Below are 20,387 nucleotides of genomic sequence, written 5' to 3'. Positions count from 1 at the left end.
GGCCACACTTACGAACCGGCACAATAAGAACCCCACAAGTCAACCCTGCACAAAATCCCAGCTGGTCTCAAACCCTCCACCCCCTCCTGCCATGATATTTCAGTAACTGCCAAACTGAATCCACTCTTTCCCTCCTGGTGGGTATAAACACCCCCCTGATTTTCTCCCTCTGGATCGTGTACACACACACACACTCACACTCACACACACACACCCCGTTTTGCGACACCCCGGGAAGAAGGGGACGTTCCGTTAAAAACAGGAGGTTGAATTTCTGGTTGAGAGGTGTGTGTGTGTTTTTTTTTTAATCGTCTTGGCTCAGGCACTGACAATCCAAACGGAAAACCGCGTTCCCGACACCGGGAACCAGAAGCCAGGAATTTGGCTGTGCCAAAACAGAAAGCCGTATCTTCACGGAAGACAAAAAGAGAGAGAGAAAAGACCGTCGTCACAGCTGAGGCTGTTCTCGTCGAGAACACGAGGGTCGGTGGCCGACACCGTCCGGATTTTTGTCCGAAGTGGGGGGGAGGCTGTCCGGGAGAAGGCAGAACGCAAGGAAAACGAGAGAAGGTCCCCTGATTTGCTCTCCATCCCCCCCAATATCGTCCCCCCGTTAAAGTCGCCGGGTTTCAAGAATCCCAAAAATGGAGGTAAGCATCTCCCTCTTTCTTCTTTGGCACGCAGAAAGTCCTGGACGAGGGTTTCGCTTCCACAGTGAAAATGTTAGTTTTTTTGGGGGGGCACAAAAGCTAGGTCTAACTCCAGACACCATCATCGTGAGAATCAGCAGAGACACACCTGAGAGGAGAAAAGAAACAGAGAAAAGGGAGACTTCGTTGAGATTGGCTTCGATAAATTCCTGGAATGACCCTACGGATGATGAGTCTATGGCCTCTGTGTGCCCCCCCCCAAGCCCCATTTTGCAGCCCTGGGTTTCCCGTGGATGCCACTGCACTGAAAATCTAACATTTCCCTCTAAGCTCAGCTGGAGAAGGGTGGATTTCCCCGGGTCCCCTCATTTTAAAGCAAAGCGTTAGGGTAGACCCCTAGTCCTGAATCGGCAGTTAAGGCCCGTTGGCCTTACAAAAGACCCGCTCCGGCTCAGCGTGAGAAACAGCTAGTCCTGGCTTGCTGCTAAAAGTCAGCACGGATACTGGCTGTTTCCTGGGGGACATTTTAGAAAGGCTGCCATGTTTAAGAACCATATTCCAAAACTTTCTAGTCCATAACGCTTTAGAGTAACAGGTAATCCAGGTGTCCTTGGACTGTGATTCCCAGAAGCCTTCGCCATCAGCTGGGCTGGCCGGGGCTTCTGGGAATTGCAGTCCAAGAACCTTGGGGGTTCCCAAGGTTGGGAAACACGGCTTTGGAGCACCCACAAACTTCCTTTCCAGCCATAGAGATCAAGAACAGGCTGCGGGTTGTCATCCGAACTTTACAGGAGCTCTCCAAAAATGCTGAGAACCCGTGAGCACCGATTGGGCCCAGCCCAGCTCCTGTGAAATTTGGAGTAAAAAACAAAACGGATGCCCTCCGGACCCCGATCAGCCTCCCTTGTGTATTGAGAGTTGATGCGCCCTGAGAGATGCAGAGATGTGTGTGCGTGCGGCACGCGCACACACGCACACACAGGCCGACCAAAATCCATGTCCTGCCCTTTCTTGACATGGATAGCGATGCCTCCCGAAAGGGGCTTTCAGATCAGCATCTTGACATTTCCACGGCGCGGTTTATTTGATTTCGATCTGCCTCCCCAGATTATGTGATTTGTTCCATAATTTTCCGCCTTCGCCCTGTCTCGCCTCCACCCCCCCTCGCACCCCCCTGCTATGCCCTTTTCGCCAATCAGTTCACCACGGTTATTTCGTCATTATGGGGTTATTTTTTGAGGGGGGCGCCTTCTATTATCCTTTCTCGCCAGTCCCTGAAATTTCGGCGTTCTTTTTCTCACCCAAAAGCGAACTCACAATTAAGAAGATGGCGGGAACTTTTGCTAGATGCTTTTAAAAACTATTTTCCACTCATCCCACCCACCCCAAATACCCTCAAGGTCTGAAAACCTTTAAGGGGGGGAGTAAAGGCACATTCGCACCCCAAAACCATAACCACAGTGTGTTCAACAGCCACCAAATGTTGAATTATTATTATTTGTTTAATCGGAACACCAGAATAGAGACGGACTTTAGAAAAGAGCAGCTGGAGAGGAAGGGGGACCAAGGAACGGAACGGAGGAGCATAGGAAAGGACATGGGTTCACTGGCTGGCGTTCGGAACCCGGGGGCCCTCGACTTTACTGCAACATTTTATCGCAGGCCCTCCGCGGAGGTCCAAACCGTTTCTTTCTCTCCAGCTGTTTTGCATCTTGGCACACAAAAGCCCAGCTGCCCCAGCCAACGGCTGGGGATTCTGGACCTCAAAGTCACGGCATCCTGGCTGGGCCAAAGGTTGGAGACCCAAACCGAATAGGACGCCCTCTGGGGTCCCCCCCCTCTGCCTCGCCACTCGCTTCCGGCTCAGATACTCACCACCCACAGCTTCGGTTTTCTCTCGGGGGGGGGGGTCGCCTTCAGAAGTCGCAAAGGATGATGGCGGTCAGCGTCCCGAGGAGACCTTTAGAAGCCGGGCCGGTCTCGTGAGGATCAGGGCTCCGGCTGAGGGAGGGCCACGGAGGGGGTCACCTCCGGATCCTAAAGCGCCATACGATGATCCCTTGCCTCTTTACAATGTCTTGAGAAGGTGCCGGATGATGGCCAAGTCTTACAGCTTGCCCCTTTCCCCTGGTGTCAGGCTTGGCCGGAGGGGGGGGCAAACGTCCATCCTCTCCTTCCCCCTTCCAGCCCTCCTTCGCTCCCTGGGGTCAAAGCCACAGGGGGAGCCAGAAGAGCAGTCCCAGGAAGGCCCAGCTGGGGTGCCACGTCCGGGCAGAATTGGGCCCGCCGACGGCAGCCGCATCTGTGCGGAGACGGAAAACGGCAGAGGCATGAAGACCGGAATGGGCGCAGAGAGACCGACACGTTGAAAAGCAGAGCGTGTGTGTATCTCACTCTCTGTGTGAGAGAGTTCCCTGTTGGACTACAAGTCCCAGCATCCACCAGCCAGCTAAGACATGCTGGAAATTGTAGTCCTCCCACACAAATAGCCATAGCATGACAGTACGAAGCGTTACAGAGCAAATAAGTGACTTTCCCACGTTCTCCTCCTGCTCCCCTCCCCTTCCTTCCTTCCTCAAAATTCCGGTCCTTTGCCACGCACAGAGGTGCGTGCAAATCTCGGGCAACCCCTCCCGCCATGTTGCCAACTTTTTCAGCTGGGCTCGGGGGCGGCGCCCTTAAAAAACAGCTCGAACCTGTAAACGCCTTTCCAAACGGATCAGGGTCGGCTCTGTGTTTCAAAAAGTTTCAGGTCCTTCCCGAAGCCTACGCCGGACTGCCACGAAAAGCCACGAAAGGCGTACATATTACATTTTCTCGGGCACGGCTTCCTCCCGTCACAGTTACGTTTCCCCTCCCACCTCCCTCTGCTGTTTCCCTTCCTGGTCAAAAAAAAAAAAAGATGATTGTAAGGTCTCTGGGGCAGAGACCTGGCTTTGTGAAAAGAATTATGTTTTGGTTATGTTCTATTGCAAAGTGATAACGCACATTCAATGCATCCCTATAAATATCATTCACGTTGTTTCTTCGCTGCCCTTAAGAGCACTCAGTGGCTTGGCTGTTCCACCCCCCCCTTCGCACCCGGAGCCGTGGCCGTCCCGCCAAAACTCACCGTCTGACCCGCCTCTCCCCCGCGGTTGTGATTTGGGGCCTTCTGTCATGGGTTCTGCAGCTAAAAGGAGAGAAAAAAAAACATACTCCAGTCACTCAATGTGGCAGAAACAAGCCTGTCTCCCCACAAAATGACTCTATAAAGATCTGGGCTTGTTTTCACATTTGCTGCTTGATGACGTTCAGGGGTTTTGCCTGTTTAAGTGGGGAGAGATCCTTTCCGTGGAGAATCTCAAACCCACGTCCTTCTCTATTCAGAGATCATGCTCTACCTGTTGAACTGCAGGTCCTAAACTGCACCCAGCTGCGGGAAAACCCTTCGTGGCATCTCTACCTGCACCCAGGCTGCCACACACACCCCTCGTCCAAACCACAGCCGGGAAACGTTTTTGGACTACAACTCCCACAATCCACCAGGCAGCGCGCTCTCTGGCCACGAGATCCGATCCCACCTCAATCCATCTCAGTTTCTCTGAGAAAGGAAAAATCGGGGCACAACCGCACACCGGGAGGAAAAAAGCCTAAGGCCGAGGAGCAGTAAAAGCATCCTTCCTCCCTGTTCCAGCAACGGACAGAAAACGGGAGACAGACTTACTGGCCTTGCAACACACAGAGACCCGAAGTTTCAAGCAGCGTCCGGGGCTCTCCGCAGACGGAATGGCTGTTGGGGGAGAGAGAGAGAAAAAAAGGGGGCCACAGGGAGAAAAGAAAAAAGCAGATTATAAGAAGGAAAAATCAAAACCTCCTGTCCCAATAAAAATAAAGGTCCCCCATGTTCAGCTAGCTGGTCTCGGTGCAGAGATGCAATGGTATGCATCAGATTTTTCGCATGCGCCCCAAATATTACAAGCGCAGAAGCCCTGCTAAGCAAAAAAGTTGGCTACTCTGATCTGCCTTTCTCTCCCTCCACCCCATCCCAGCTCGTGGTCTGGTGCCCCTCAACTTCCGTAAGCTTCCAAACAGAGGCCTGCCCCTCTGACTGCTGCCAGGGTAGGCCTTAAAAGCTGATTGACAGGCAGCTGTTCAACAGGAAAGCCTTCCCTTATTAATATTCACAGAGGAAAAATGTGTCTATTAGATATAGTTTAGGGAGACCAGGAAGAGCATCCAAAATTTAGCCAAGTTCAATCAATTTGTGGCTGGTGCTTTGTTTCAAAGTCCCATGAGTCAGAAGCTACGGATGGGTTGCTTGTGTCTTTTTGAAAATTCACTGGAAAGTTAAATCTTAAAAAGCAGATTGTTGGATACTGCTTTACAAAATCATCAAAAATGGCTTGATCATGCCTTAGAGCTGAGCTAGCGTGGGGTAGTGGACTCAGCGTCTTTCCAGGACTTGAGAGTCTTGGGTTCAAATCCCCACTTGGGTATTGTGAGCCCGCTGACGGGAACCAGCGATGCCACCCAGAGAGCGCTAAAACACCCTTTGGTAGCAACCTGGCCCAAGTCGTAACGCTCCCAGATCTGTCTCGGTGGCTTCTAAATAGTCAATCCCATCTGATTCTTCGCTGAAATGTTCCCACCCTCCAACCAATTGGCGTTTTTGCAACCTTGCATGCTGCCTATAGCAGGTTTGGCTGGGAGGGAATTTCCAGGCTGGGGTGACTGTCAATCTATCCAGCACTAACCAATCATTCTCTCCTGCCTCTGATTCAAAGACAGCCCCGCCTCTTGGCTCCGGTGTCTTTTCCCCTCTCTAGAGTCAGCTGAAATCTGTCATCGAAAGCAACCTTGTTGATCCATTTGCTGTTTGATTTGTTCAACGGTAAGTCATGAAACCTTTGATTCTTTCTAATGCCTCAGTGCGAGTTATTGAGACTGTAAATGCCAGTTGATGACAGAGACGGGTGGAATATTGAAGGGATTCTGCTCTCTGAACCCCTGCACTTCTGCTGCGCAGCTAGAATAATTGTAAGCAAAAAAAATTTTTTTTTTCAAAACTCTGCCATTCAACACAGCTTGCTGCTCCAGTTACGAGGAGTGGGGCTGGCCTAGGAAGAACGGATTTCGTCGCTGGAAAGCAGAAAGGGAGAGAAGCCAGAATATTTTACAGATTGCTTTAAAATATTTCCAAGCTGCGCCAAGAAGTCATTTGAGTACCAGCCAATCTGAACCACATTCTTCCCCTAATCCTCAAATTCGCTCCCCACAAATCGTAAGAGGAAAAGCAGTCTTACTGATTCATTGCAACACAAAGTTTTTTTTTCCAAATCCAGGCCAAGCGCGCAAAACCAGAATCTTTCACCTTCTAGATCTCAATCTGGAGGCTCAGATTTTCTCCTCCGTCTGGCTCTCATCAACCCTTAAAATTGTTATCTGTCACCCAAATACGGGCTCTGTTTATACCCTCCTTTTCTGTTAAAACTGAACACATCTTAAAGATAACATAACTGGAACTGGATGATCGACAGGGTCCCTTCCGGCTCTGCAGTTCTGAAACGATGGAGATTAACTCAAACCAAAAAGGAAGCAGAGTTGAAACACTTAAAAAAACACACCCGAGACACACACAAAAAGGTTCTGGATTTAAGAGTTCAAATCTCATTTAAAGCAACCCAGCTTAAATATGAAAGGTGTTTTTTTTTTCTTTTTGAAGGAAAAGCTATTCACCTGATGGTGGGACAGCAAAATCAAGAAGCGGGAAGTTCCACTGCTTCCGAGCAACCAGCGAAATCTGCTTCTTTTTTTTTTTTTTGACAGATCTTCCCAAAATGTGGCAATCTCTCTGGATTTGGGATTCGTTTAAATAATTTCTTTATTTAAAGAATAGTTGGAACCCGCCTTTCGCCTTAAAAAGGACCCAAGGAATGGAAAGAATCGAAGAGTCCTCTAAAAGCAACACTAAAGGGCTTTGGCTGTTTGAGGAAGGAGAGCAGAGATGGGGCTAGACTGGCTTCCGGTGGGAGGGAGTTCCACAGGCTGGGAGCAACCACCAAGAAGGCCCTCCTCTCCCGTGTCCCCAACCAAGGCCACCTGCGAAAGAAGCTGAGGGAAAGTCCTCCCTTGAGGATCTTAGCACTCGAGGAGGCTCATCGAGGGAGACGAGGTCCTTAGAGATATAGCTTTGGATCCCAGCCGTTTATGGCTTAATCAGTTAGAACCAGATTTTTACCCTTCGTTCTAAGCTCTACTCACAAATATAGTAGTAATCGCGTCCAGGATGAAACTCAAAGCCCAGAGAGAAGGGCGTAAATCTCTGGATCTTCTCCGAGAAGCGGACCGGACCGTACGGGGCGTAGGGCCGGTTGCACTCCCAACGTTTGAAGGCCCCCGGCGTCTCGTAGCAACCTCGGTAGCCCTCCAGATCCACCATGAGCAGAGAAAAAGTCTCTGGGCCTCCCACGGCCACGGGGTGCTCATAATGGGGGCAGTAGATATCCAGGTAATCGTTGACAGAGACTTGAACGGTGAAGTCTTCGTCGAAAAACCTGGGGACAGAGAAACAGAAGGAATTAAGACCCCGCCGGTCGCTCCGTCCAGATGATACAGACCGACACGACACCCTTCCGGCCGGTTGGTCCGCCTCCCCCGGCCAGGGTTCCATTTCAAGGAGCGATGGGGTTTGTAGTTCAGGAAGGACTCAGCATGCTGAACTAGAAGGCTCTCACGTCCTGACCCAAATTGTAGCACCGAATTCTAAATCCATCCCCGAACTATAAAGCTCAGAGTGCATGCATTGCCACTGGAGTGCTATCAGATGGAAATAATCACCATATTTTTCCATGTATAAGACTATACTTTTGTCTAAAATCGTTAGACTAAAAATTGAGGCTCGTCTTATATATGGAAGTAAGCTGAGGAGAGAACAAAAACAAGTGGAGGGGAAAGCAGGGATCAAAGCGATCCTGCAGTGCTTTGATCCCTTTCCCCCTCCACTTGCTAAGCCCCACTTAGATTTCTTAATTTTGGATTAGAAAAATGGGGGCGTCTTATACACAGAAAAATATGGTATATTGTATAGACGGATTTGTGGCTGCCGAACGGGAGCTTCTTCGGTCAGCCGATTTTTTTTCCACGTGACGCCACTTTTTCGTCACCAAGGAAGCGTGGTCTCAAATCGGCCGTCCTCAAAAAGGCCCGTAAAAAGAAAGAAGGATTGGAAAACAATGAAGTGAAAAAACAAGCGGTCTGTGTTTACTTGGTCCAGCTTTGGAAAGGGGTAAAATGCTTCCGCTGGGAAAGTTTAGCTGGGACTCGGTACAGGATTGATCCCTGGGGCCAGGGTAAAGGAAGAGGATTATCGCTCTGTCCCGGCAGAAGCAACAGCGAGGAGGCTGGGGCGGGCCGGGAAGCGGGTACGTGGCCAGAAGTTGGGGGAAAGTGTACCACCCTAGTGTCCAAACTTGGCTGACCCCGGTGTTCCTTTGACTGCAACTCCCAGAAACCCCAGCCAGCCCAACTGGTGGTGGAGGCTTCTGGGAACTGCGGTCCTGGGAACGACTGCATTCAACATATACAGCATGAGATCTGTCTTCTAAGTTTTACCGGGTTCACTTCGATGCCTCTCCTTCGGGAACGTAGCCCCGTCCCAAAGACGCTTCCTCGAAACAGAATCCCAAGGCCCTCGGCACCCGGAGCTCGGAAATGTTAATTTCTTTGGACTACAGATCCCAAAATCCACCAAAGGCAGGGCCTACCGCAGGAGATAGCTGCGCCCCCTTTCTCTTTCAACAGGTGGGCAAAACGCCGTGCCCTTTCCGGTCGTTCCAAACCTCCATGTCATTCGTACTCTGAGGAACAGAAGCCGACGGCCATGCTTGGTGGGAGGGGGATCCTGGGCTTTGTAGTCTGGAAAAGTTAGCCTCCAAGCTCTGCCCTCACCAGAGGGGGTGCAGCGGCGGGACGCAGCTGTACCTTCCCCAGCTTATTCCGGAAGAGGGCGAGCCACGTTAAGCTCTTTCCACGTGGCCTTTACACAGAGCCTGACGGGAAGGAGGCCAGAGCAGACGCTCAGGCAGAGTTGCAACAGACACCCTCTTTGGGGGGAAAAAAAATATTCCACCACACAACCAAACGCATCACTCAAGTCGAAAACCGATTTCTCAACCCAGGGGAGGCTGAATGGGGAAAGAGGCCAGGGGGCCTCTCAGCGACTCACACAGGGAGGCAACGCGCACCCCCCCTTCCCCGCACGTCAAAGAAGCGAGGTCCTCCCCGGAGCCCTCAATTATGCGTAATTAACTTCTTTCCTGCAGGATGCTGTCATGCTTCGCCCACAGCTTATCCTATCAAACCTGCTTAATAATACGCCGGCTCTGCTTCACCCACTGGTCTATTTTGATCCCGACGAGCGAGGCTGTTCCGAGATCGGGGCTGATATATTTTGTTTTTCCCAGTCGGCCTTCCGCCTGTAGGTTGCTAGAAATCAGGTTGTTGGGAGGACTTAACCACCACCTCTCCCTCCGACAGCTTCTGCGCCTTCGATTGAAATCCAGAATTTTAGGATGCGCCCAGAACCGATTCTCCAAAACCCTCTCCCCTCTTTTCTCCGGGCATTGGAGAGGAAGGGAAGCCCCCCTCCAGTATCTCACGTCCCCCTCCTCCTTTCCCACCCGTGGCTTCCCTCCAGCTGCCCTTCTCTCCTAAACAAGCAAACGTCAGCTCCGATTAATTCAAGGGGCTGCGAGCAAAAAGGGTCAGCGAGGAGCCCTGGGGTTACGGGCCGAGAGCCCAGCCCGGAGACAAAAGGCTCGGCTCCTGAAGGCACCGCGCCGGGCCCCCGACCGGGTGTGATGTACTTGTCGGGGAATGTGGGCGGCGGTGGCGGGTGGCCGGGCATCCCAAAATCCCAGCAGGGGAGAACATGCGGAGGCCCACCACCCCAACGAGAGCGAATCGCAGAAACGGCCACTTTCCCCAGCTCCCAATGAATGGACTGCTCTGAACAGACCTGTGCTGATCCCCGACCGACTCGTTCACAGAGCCTAGTGGGAAGCGAAGGCGCCGAGATTCGAACTCGCATCTCCACCCAATGGGGGGAAAAGAGGAAGGGGGGATATCAGGAAAAACAGGGCATTTTTTCCCAACCTCCTTATTCAACGCCACCTGAGAATCTCCGGATCAGGTTTTCCCCTCTGTTTTGTCCCGAAGGCTGTGTCTTCTGCCTTTCCCACAGCTAGAAAAAGTTCCTTAAAAAAAAACAAAAACTCAAAACTACAGTATAAAGATCCACCTGCCCCTGCGCCACATTTGGATTTCCAAACAGCTGTTCAGGGCTTATTTTTCTTCTTTTACACTGCCTGGAAATCTTGGTGGTGGTTGTCAAGTGGCCTTCGGACCCTATGAATGAATGATCTCCAAAATACCCTTGTCCCCTAACCCCAGACCTGCTCAGCTCCTCCAAGGCTCAAACTTGTGGCTTCCTTGAGGGAGCCCGTCCATCTCGTATCTGACCTTCCTCTTTCCCTGCGGCCTCCCACCTTCCTCAGCCTGATGGCCTTTTCCAGAGAATCCTGCCTTTGCATGAGGTGCCGAAAGTAGGACAGCCTCAGTTTCCTCATTTTTGCCTCCCAAGAGAGTCCGGGCTTGACTTGATCGAGGACTCCCTTGTTTGTCTTTTTGACAGTCCAGGGTATCCCTCAAGCTCCTTGACTACTGCTCCTATCGTCCCCCAGTTTCCGGGAGTAGTTTGTAGTCTGCAAAATGATTTTCCTGTATTTGGGGAAGCGCGCGGGCACGAAAAAGCAGCCCGGATTCTTCCTGGCAAAGTCCCGAAAAATCAACAACTCAAAAGAATCAGCCACCTCTGCTCTCGTTCCAAGCAGATCATGCTTGCCTACGTTTCTAAACATCCTCCGTTATTGTCAGGATTGACCCAATCTGTCGAGCTGCTATGAGATTTCATTTTGTTTGCTTTTGACGTCTTTTTATTATATTTATCGTTTTCTTCCGCCCGTCGACCTCCCGTTTTGGCTCCCTATTTTAATAACCTGCCGCCAACATGCCTCCTGGCCTCTGGCAGAAATCAAACAAATGAACCCGAAAGTAATACAAGCACCGGGAGGAAATGATCCAGAAAAAGATGAGCCGTCTCAGCTGCCTGAAAACCAGAGTAATGACTTGTCAATCATTCTGGCCGGTTGGCATCTGTTGGCCAGAGACGTCCGGGGAGGCGGGAATGGGATGCTTGCAAGCCATTGGACAGATGAGGGCCTATCGGTTGGTTTCCAGCACATGTGTGCGTAAAAGTCACCACTGAGAGACCTTTCGCTTAGTCACCTGTGGTGAGCAATCGTACATCCCAGGCGAACAGCCTATAAGCATTTTTTTTTTTTTGTCAGATGGAAGTAAAGTAACCGCACAAAGTGTGTCTTCCGAACTAACCTGTATCACAAGAAGACGGGTGGCCAGGTTGGGGAGAAAAATATAGGAATCAAGACTGGAGCTCTCTTTGAAATGCCTGAGGATTCTGGTGGGGTTGTAGTCCAGAAACACTAATTTACAACACAAATAAAATGACTGGGGGGGCAATTTGGGATACTTGAACAAGGACGAAAGGAGGTTGCTCCCCAGGTTCAAAAGCACCGTGGAGGAAGCAGCATCTGTACACGGCATGCCCAACCCAACCCAAGATGTGCGGAAGTGGGACGCTCCCAGGGCGGAGAGGGTTTGGAAGGCGAAATGATCGCGGCGGCTCGTTAATTAGGCAGATCAATGACCTGTTTTGCTATTACGGAGATCCATCAGATTAGAAGACCGTTTCCTGTCCTCGGGTGGAGGCAGGAAGGCCGGGAAAAAGTCAAGAAGCAGCTAAACCATCTGCCTGCCATCTTCTGTTTTTACTTTAGACTCTAGTGCCTTCTACAAAGACACTCTATTTGTGATCCTGGGTGAGAGGGAAGGAATAAACCACACCCATCCCTTCCCAAATATTTTACTGTCTCAGAAGAACAGGATCTAGGGTCCCTTCCAGCTCTGCCGTTCTAAGACGATGATCATCCAGTATAAGGATGTGTCACCAGAGACCAAGATCATCCACGCTCTTGATTTCCGATCATCATGTATGGGTTGTGAAAGCTGGACAGTTAAACTGAAAGGGGAAAAAATTGATTTGTTTGAAAGGTGGTGCTGGAGGAGAGAGATTTGCAGATACCCTGGACGGCCAGAAAGACCAACAAAGGGGGGTCCTCGATCAAATTCAGCCTGAACCCTCTCTAGAGGCAAAAATGTCGAAGCTGAGGCTGTCCTACTTTGGGCACCTTCTCTGAAGGAAGGATTCTCTGGAAAAGACCATCACACTGGGAAAGGTGGAAGGCAGCAGGAAAAGAGGAAGACGCAATACAAGATGGACGGATTCGCTAAAGGAAGCCACAGGGTTGAGTTTGCAAGAGTTGAGCAGGACAGTGGAGGAAAAGACACTTGGGAGATTGCTCATTCATGGGGCTGTCAGAAGTCAGAAGCCACTTGATGACACATAACAACAAAAGAAAAACAAGGGGGTGGAGCTTCGATGACACATAACAACAAAAGAAAAAACAAGGGGGTGGAGCTTCTGGGAGAAGAAAAGCCCCTCCCCTATTTTCTCCTCCAATAAGATTGGAGAATGGACCCCTTGTCTATGCTGGAACAGAATCTTGGCATACTGTGGGTGGAGCCAGAACATCAAGGAATCCGTGTGGGCGGAGCTGATCCAGCCGATCGAGATTCCTGAATCATGGGCGGAGCCTGAATGGAATCTTGGCAGCTGATAGGCGGAGTCAACCCAATTTCAGCCCAATTCTGTATCCCTTCTGAAATTGAATTAAAATTTTAAAAGAATAAATGGGGGGGGAGAGGGAAACTGGGAGGAGAGAAGGGGAAAAAAGGGGTTTGAATTTTATTTGATCCGCTTGTGAACCAAACTGTTAAGTAAACAGTGCTAAGTGGAAAGGGCAAAACTTTGCACAAGATAAATATTTATACAGAGCGGTTTTAAAGTCAACACAACCTTCATCTGAAATGATTAAGCGCCTTAAAAAGCGCCCTCCGAAACCCCAAGCAGGCTTCGCTGTGTGCATACATTACAACCTTGCTAATTAACACGGCACGCCGTGCAGGTTTGATTGGTTGATTTCACTTTGAGCAATCAGAGAATCTAGGCAACGCAAAAGTCAATTTTTCCCCTGCATATGCAAAATTCAGGGGGGGGGGGATGACAAAAATCAAATGGATCAAGTTTTAATGGCAGCTGCTTTGTTGTCAGAAATATTATACTTTGCACGTGCTCGAGAGAGTTTTGTTTACAGACCTGGGTTGCAGGAGTGGGCAAGGAATAGCACTTATTTTAATACAGTTTTTTTAAAGGAATATTTTAAGGACTGTAAAGGGTTTGTTATTTTTTTTCAGTCGCACAGCGACTAAACAAGATGAGTACCTAAAGCACAGATTAAGACAGCAGCCAAGGCTGTGGATTTTGCAACACTGGAGCAAAGTCCAGGAGCAGACAAATAATAACTCCTATTTAAATGGACGTGAGAACTGATCTTGCACAACCAACTCTTTGCCTCTCGCTCAGACAATGCGTTGCATTCCCTGGCGACCGGAATGGGTGAAAAAAGAAAATAAAGCCAAGAATGTGGGAACAAAAGACGTGCGCTTAAATGAAAAAGTTTGTGCATTTTTTAAAAAATGCATGCACAACCTCCTCTTGTGTGTGTGTGTGTGTGTGTGTGTATGTGTGTGTGTGTGTGCAGGAGAGAGACACACAGATTGGTTAACCACAGATTTCATGGTTTCTACATGGACTTCCTTCCCCCCCAACCCAGCTTTGGCCCTTCTGATGAAGAACTCTGGAGAATCTGCAAGCTTGCACAGCTTTCTTTGAATTCCTTCATATGGAAACGTCAGTTGGACTTGAACCCAGTTATTTCTTTGTTTGTTTGGCTGATCGCCTCTTAGTTATTCCTGCCGGCTTAATGCAAAGGAAGTAACTTCCAGAAGGGAATGGACTTAAGCTAAGAAATCCCTGCAGATACGCTCTGTTGCACACCAACTTTCATCCCTACGTCAGTTTTTTAACAGGATGCATTTGTATTCAAAAGCTGCCCTGGACAGGATTTGGGGTGGACTTTCCTCAAATAAGTTCAAGGGGGTAAACTGAGCTATTCCACACGCATTATCCTTACTCATGATGACAGGCAGAAAACTAGACATGGAATTTTTCAGACCATTTTGCGGGGTTTAATTTGCTCCCACCATGAAAAATATTCCATTGCTTTTAAAACAACAACTGTTTCATAAAATTCATCAGTAACAATGAACAGAAGCCAAATTCTAACGCTGTAGCATAAAGGCTCCTAGGATGGTGGCCAACGAATGGGAAGTCCCACCAGTGACATAGCGCTAGCACTGCCACAGCACAAAAGGCGGTCTCTAGTGAGTCTTACACTAGCAGTGCAGTCTGGTGTCATTACTCATATCATACTTTCTGCTCAGCCGAAGTCCAACAGGACGCTGATCAATGACAATAAAACTGGAGGCAGCTTTATGTCCTCAGGAGCCAAAAGTTCTATCTTGCCCTCCCCAACAACCCTTTGAGGTAGGCCAGCTAAGAGAAGATCACACAGGAAGCTTCATGACTCCGTAGGGAGTCTAACCTGGATTCCCAAGGATTTCCCCATCTCTGTCCTCCACAGAGCCAGAGTTAGGACTGTGTCTGTGTTTCACCAATGATGTGGATGCTTCAAAGAACGTGTGTTTTTATGCTTCCAGTCCCAAATGGAATTAGAAGACTGTGTATATTTTGAGACGAAGGGGGGGAGAAGCGTGAAATGCTGTGGTTCCCCAAAGCAGAAGGAGGGGGGAATCGGACCAGAATTGTTTAGGATTTTTTGCAGGGGTGGAAGGGCACTGGCCTCCTTCACCGCACATCAGATGACTCTGGGATAAAGTAAAATCCCATCTTCCCAGCAGAGGAGCAAAGAAGACGGAACAGGCATGACGTCACCTCTAGCAAGTCTCCAGCAATCACCAGCTATTTAAAAATGATTGTACGCTAACAAGTGAGGCGTATATAGATGGCAGGGCGGGCAAATAATGAAGACAGCGTAAACTTATGAAACTTAATTTGCTGGGGGAAAGGCTTTCCTCTCCAGATCCGCCGGGCAGATGGATCTGCTTTCAAAACGCCAAAGCCTAAACAGAGCTCTTAGTCTGAACTATCATCATCATCCTCAAAGGACCCTCTGGATCATGGTCTGATCCAAACTATCTCAAGGACTGCCTTGATGAGCCTCGGATGTTAAGATCATCGGGGAAGGCCCTGCTCTCGGTCCCACGACCTTCACAGAGGTGTTTGGTGGGGGACACGGGAGAGGGCCTTCTCCGTGGCTGCACCCAGACTGTGGAACTCCCTCCCACTGGAAACCAGCCTGGCCCCATCTTTACTGTCCTTCCACAAGCAGGCCAAGACATTTCTCTTCAGGCAGGCAAAACTACTTTCCCTTAATGACTTCCCATGTTGGGTTTTTAAAAATCTACCTGACCTGTTCTGGATGTGTTTGGCTTCGCTTATTTTTTTTTCAATCTGATGTATGCTCGATCCTTTACGGATTTGTATACTCAACTCTTGCTTGCTTTAAATACCGACTTTTAATGATGTTAGCCGCCTTGGGTCCTTTTTAAGGAGAAAAGTGGGGTACAAAATATTTTAAGGAATTAAAACAAATAAATAGAAAGGGGGAAAGAGGAAATAGACCTCTTACAATATGCATCTAGATCAGTAATCTACATTTTCTGTTGTTTCACAGAAGAGGGAGGGAATTGAATCAGATGGTGGAACGCTGTCCACTATCGCCGAAACCTCAGCGTCTCTGCTGGGATTACGGGATGCAGGTTTCTCTCCTTTTAAATCCGGGCTTTTCTTTCTGTTTTAAATTCTGCTTTACGGATTCGTAAGGCGTTTGAAAACCCGGGGCTTTCTCAGGCCCAAATTCACCGCAGCCAGAACAAAAAAAAGTGGGATTGATTTAGGGCTGGGTTGAAGATTCCTCCCCTCCCCAAAATCCTCTGTGTTTTGTGCCTCGGTTTCCCAGAGTTCGGGTTCGAACACGGCTAGCTTCCCAGTAAACCTGCTTCGAATACGGAGCTTGGAGACGGGAAGGTGGTTTTTTTTTTTATTTTAATGGGAGCAGCCAGGACCAGCAAGAGCGGAACGGAAGCCGTCATGCCAAAAGGGATCAGCGAGGCTCCAATCCTGCGCTCTTCTCTGAAGTCCGTGGGACCTGCTTCAGAGTCGGCGTGTACGGACCTGCCGCGCGAATCGACGCAGTCAGCATGTCGGGCTGGCTTTCTCGCAACGTCGGCTAAAACGGGGAGGTTCGAAACCTCAGCTTCGTAAGAAACGGCAGATAAGATTTCCAGAGGCAGACGGACTCTCTCCCCCACCCTCACTGGTTTCCCTAGACAGACGGCTATTCAGAGGTAGACTGCGTTTGAAGCTGGAAGCTCTACAGTATATAGCTCCACAGGCAAATTGTCATTCAAATGACAGCGCACCAAACTTTAGTTCCCTGCAGACAAGTCGATTTGAGAATTCAAAAGCACACGAGGTCCAAACATTTACTGCTCAAACCATATACCTGCAGCTGTATATCTGCTTTTTTAAAAAAATCAGAATTATCCATTAGAGATTGTGCCACTTTGGGCTGGAGAGAATGGGCTGTTCCCCTGATGGGACTTTCTTCAGGACCTTTTAAAAGAAGTTCCTTACAGCTAGAACTTTCGCCTCTCGGGGAAAAGATCGGGTTGGGAGAATTCTATCGGGCACGTGCTAGATTTCTAGATGCGGGGAATGGCCCTCTCACATGCTGAGGAGCGTTCAAGAGTAGCTGAACGGGTCCAGACCAAACTACGAAGCCCAGAAGGCCCCCCATAAGGTGAGCCCCTGGCTGTCCCAAGTGACCCAAACTCCACAGAAGGCTCTTTTCTGAGGTTGTTAGAGAATAGCTGGATTTGGGGGATCCCCGTGGATCGGAGATCTCTGAAGGACTGGAGGGAGGGTCAACTGGAAATCCCTGAAGAGGACTAGCTTGCACAGACCGAGCGCCCTGTCCACCCTCCGCGAAGTCCAGCCTCCTCTCATGGAAATGCCTCCTTCTTCTTCCTGGGCTCCTCTCCAATTCTCTCTTGGGAGGCCTCTGGACCCGAGCGCCAGCTCACCCGAAGCTTGCAAAACCAACCGGAAGATCCTCTTTCCACCACCCCCCATGTGACTCCCCCATTTCCCGGCTGGCTGGCCCTGGCCCCCACTCGGCGCCTCCTGCATGCCCAGGTGGACCCCACCAGGAAGAGAACACGGGGGGGGGGGTGGAATCCTGCCCTGAACTCTGCCAGATTGCACTCCGAACGTCCGTTTCCCGGATCGACCTGCCGGGCTGGACACAGCGCCCCCCCAACCTCTGTCCCTCCCCACACAGAAAGCCATGCCAATCCAGGCTAGACCTTGGCATGCCTGGCAGTGCCAAAGCACACCCCAGGCGCCCGTTTCACAATGGCCCGGCTGAACCCTGGGGTATGCAGGGAGAAAGTAAACACGGCTGCTAAGCAGATGTCTGAGTATACATATTTTTTTTTCCTGCTAGACAGCGAGCTACACCTTGCAACACAGACTCTCTCGACCTGAGAGAGACGGATCACCCGACAGAACCAGCGCCCGGATATGGACGCCGGGCAGGAATTTTGCTTTGTGTGGCCCCCCTCCCTGAGGTTTTGAAAAATCCTTGGTATTGCACGATGTCCCCGGAGTTTAGGAGGGAGGCGGCGGGGACTACAAAGTCCATAATCCCCAGGCAGTCTGGCCAGGGGGCAGGTCCAGTCCCAAAAAGTGACTTTTGGGGGGATTCTGGTCCCACAGATCCTTTCCCCAGCAGCCTCCCATGGATTCAATCTGGGCACTTTTTGTGGGCCTTTGGTGTCACGCGCACGGCGTTTTCGCTCTCCAGAGAGCGTCTGAACGTCTCCTCTCCGTGGACCACTAAGCTTTTGAACTCCTTGTGGAAGAATTATTGACACCCGGCAGGCCAGAGTGAGTGATCTGGCACAGCTGTTCAGGGGCACCCCCTGGGTTTCATTCCAAAATCCAGCCTGTTCAGCCGAAAGGATCAAGAATCGAAGACTCAAGGCCCACATCGGTGAACCTGCACCCAACCACACCCACACGCCACAAGGATCCAAGGAAGCTCATGGTGCCACCTCTGAGCACAGACAAGTGTCTCTTCGGCTCTCCAGGCCGAAAAGCCAGGGCCCATTTCCTAGCATCCCTATCCCGTGGCCGTCTGTATCGGCTGGGCAACGCGTTGAACCGCAACTCAAAAAAACACAACTTTTCAACTTTCCCAAACATTGGAAGCAGCTGCAACACCAAAGAGGCGAAACTCTAAGAATCCTTTCCAGATCAATGAGACATCTTCGTTCCTTCCTTTCCCCCTCCATACGGATGGCTTTCGGCTTTTTTTTAAAACCCTTGGCGAGGCAGGAAGGGAGAAACAGGGGCATCTCTGTCTGATGCCAAGGGAGCCTAAAATGGAGATGATTTTTCTGTGGCCACCTCTTTCAGTCTTATGGGGGGATTTGGAGGGGGTTGGGGGGTGCCCTAAATGAGCCATCTTCCCCCCTCCAAAATAATAATAATAATAATAATAATAATAATAATAATAATAATAATAATAATAATAATAATAATAATAATAATAATAATAATAATAATAATAATAATAATAATAATAATAATAATAATAATAAAATCAGTCCCCCACTGGTGTTTTCCTTTTCACCAATGTTTAACTGAAAGTGGAAGGTGTTTTTTTTTTGTTAAAACTTGTAGCAATCCACGTTGGTGTTTTGCATTTTCGAAGAATAACAATAACAATAAGCATTAAAAGGCAGAGCAAAGTGAGAGGTGAGGAGGATGGTTTGCGGGGAGCAGGGTGGCGGCCTCCCCCCCCCGGGTTTTCCTGGGGAGAAAGAAAGGCGAGCACCTGGAAAGGGCTGGCAGACAAAGGAGATGCTGAGCGCGCAACATGGTGCCGGGGAGAGAGAAGCGGGGAGCGAGGGGAAAAGACGGGGGGGGCAGCCCCCGGCTCTCGCCCTCTTTGCCTCCCCCCCCTTTTCCCTTGGCCAGTTTAACCAGATCGTGCCCGGAAAAAAAAAGTTTAAGGGAAGCAGCCTCTTCCAGCCTCAAAGGGGTGCGGGAAAAACCGGATCGCCCTCCATTCCCAGGCAAGGCGCTTTTTGCGCATCGCGGTGTAGCTTTTTAAAAACGTTCCTCATTTTTTTTTCTTTTCTTCTCCAGGCCAAAGCCCTCCGATCCCCAGGGCCAAACCCCCGCGGGAGCCCGGGCCTTCTCTTTGGATGTCATGACCCCCCCCAAAAAAACTTTCGGGGTCCGGGGCGCTGGAAGCGGCTGGGGAAAAAAAGGCCCCCCACTTTCTTCCCCTTCCAAGACGCTGGGGCGCAGAAGGCGCAGCGCGATGGCCCCCAAACCGGCGTGGAGATGGAGAGGGGGGACCCCTGGAAAAGAATAACACCCCCCCTTTTTTTACCTGGGGTTGCTGGAGTTCCAATACACGCTGCGCCGGAGGCCGGCTACCTGTTGCCAGAGGACGCCGGCCCAAAGCATGCACAGCCCCAAAGGGAGCGCCCGGCCTGGGCGCATCGCTCCGTCGGCTTCCCCTTCGGACGCCCCCTCCCCAAGCTTGGCGCACGGAGCCGGGCCGTCTAAAGGGGGGGAGGGAGGGAGGGGCGCAACGATCGGGGGAAGAAGGGTTGGGGGGGTCCCCAAGAAAGGACCGGAGCGCCGGCAGGAACCTCCCGGGAAGGCAAGAGGGGGGGAGGAAAAAAAGATCCAGCGAGCGAGAGGAGAGAAAGTGCCCGGGAGCCCCTCCCCTCTTTCCAACTCGCTCCAACTTTCCGCCAATCGGGAGCCGCCGTGATGGCCCCCGCCTTCCCCCAAAAAAGAGGAAAGGGGAGAAGAAAGAAAGAACCGGGGGGGGGGGAAGAGAGGAGGAGAAAAGTTTTGGGTTAACTCTTCCCGGACCGACGCGCTCTCGACCTTCGCTCCTGGACGTTTTGCGCAGCCGGGAAGGAGTTTCGCGACTCCAAGCGGACTTTATCCGAGGACTTTATTCCGAGTCTTTTCTTCTTTAAAAAAAAAAACGCGGACTTTTAATACCTCGGGGAGAGTCGCCAGAAGTCCAAATCGGCTTCAGCGTGGATAATCATGAGTTTATTTTGGGGGCGAGTTGAGCTGGAGAAAAGGACTCTTTTTTCTTTTTGCCATCTCTCTCGTGGACTACAAGGTCCAGCATCCCCAGACCAGCTTGGACATTGTAGTACCGACCCCCCCCCAAAAAAAAACAGAACAATCGCCCTCCTGTTTTGGGAGAAGCATGGAAAGAGGGGGATGGTTTTCCCTGAAAATCCACACTGGGATGAATTTGTTTCTCTTGGAGTGGCCGAGCTGGAAGGGACCCTCGTGATCATGAAGTCCAGCCCCTGTCAAGGGGGAGATTCGAACTCCTAACCTCTGCACTTAAAGGCGCCACAAATAATTGTAAAATCCAAATGCAAGAGGAGGCGATCGCTTTATAAACCACTTTTTAAAAAAATCATCCTGCTGTATGTGAACTTTCATGGATCGAGGCCATCCGGATG

At 50.4% G+C, this 20,387-nt stretch overlaps 1 protein-coding gene across 1 annotated transcript; it reads right to left on the bottom strand.

The window, feature by feature from the left end:
• Nucleotides 1-271: 271 nt before the first annotated feature.
• EFNA4 (ephrin A4) lies at nucleotides 272-19,588 on the bottom strand. The gene is made up of 6 exons (XM_072983854.2): nucleotides 19,277-19,588; nucleotides 6,894-7,186; nucleotides 4,357-4,422; nucleotides 3,763-3,822; nucleotides 2,526-2,952; nucleotides 272-798 (listed from the first exon to the last, which is right to left on the bottom strand). The coding sequence occupies exons 1-5, from the start codon at nucleotides 19,387-19,389 to the stop codon at nucleotides 2,858-2,860; spliced, it is 627 nt and encodes a 208-aa protein (XP_072839955.2). The 5' UTR covers nucleotides 19,390-19,588; the 3' UTR covers nucleotides 272-798; nucleotides 2,526-2,857.
• Nucleotides 19,589-20,387: the final 799 nt, after the last annotated feature.

Source organism: Pogona vitticeps, chromosome 15 (genome assembly GCF_051106095.1).
Source record: "Pogona vitticeps strain Pit_001003342236 chromosome 15, PviZW2.1, whole genome shotgun sequence".
NCBI lineage: Eukaryota > Metazoa > Chordata > Lepidosauria > Squamata > Agamidae > Pogona > Pogona vitticeps.
Note: the sequence above shows the minus strand (reverse complement) of the source record. Positions and strands in the feature narration are given on the sequence as shown.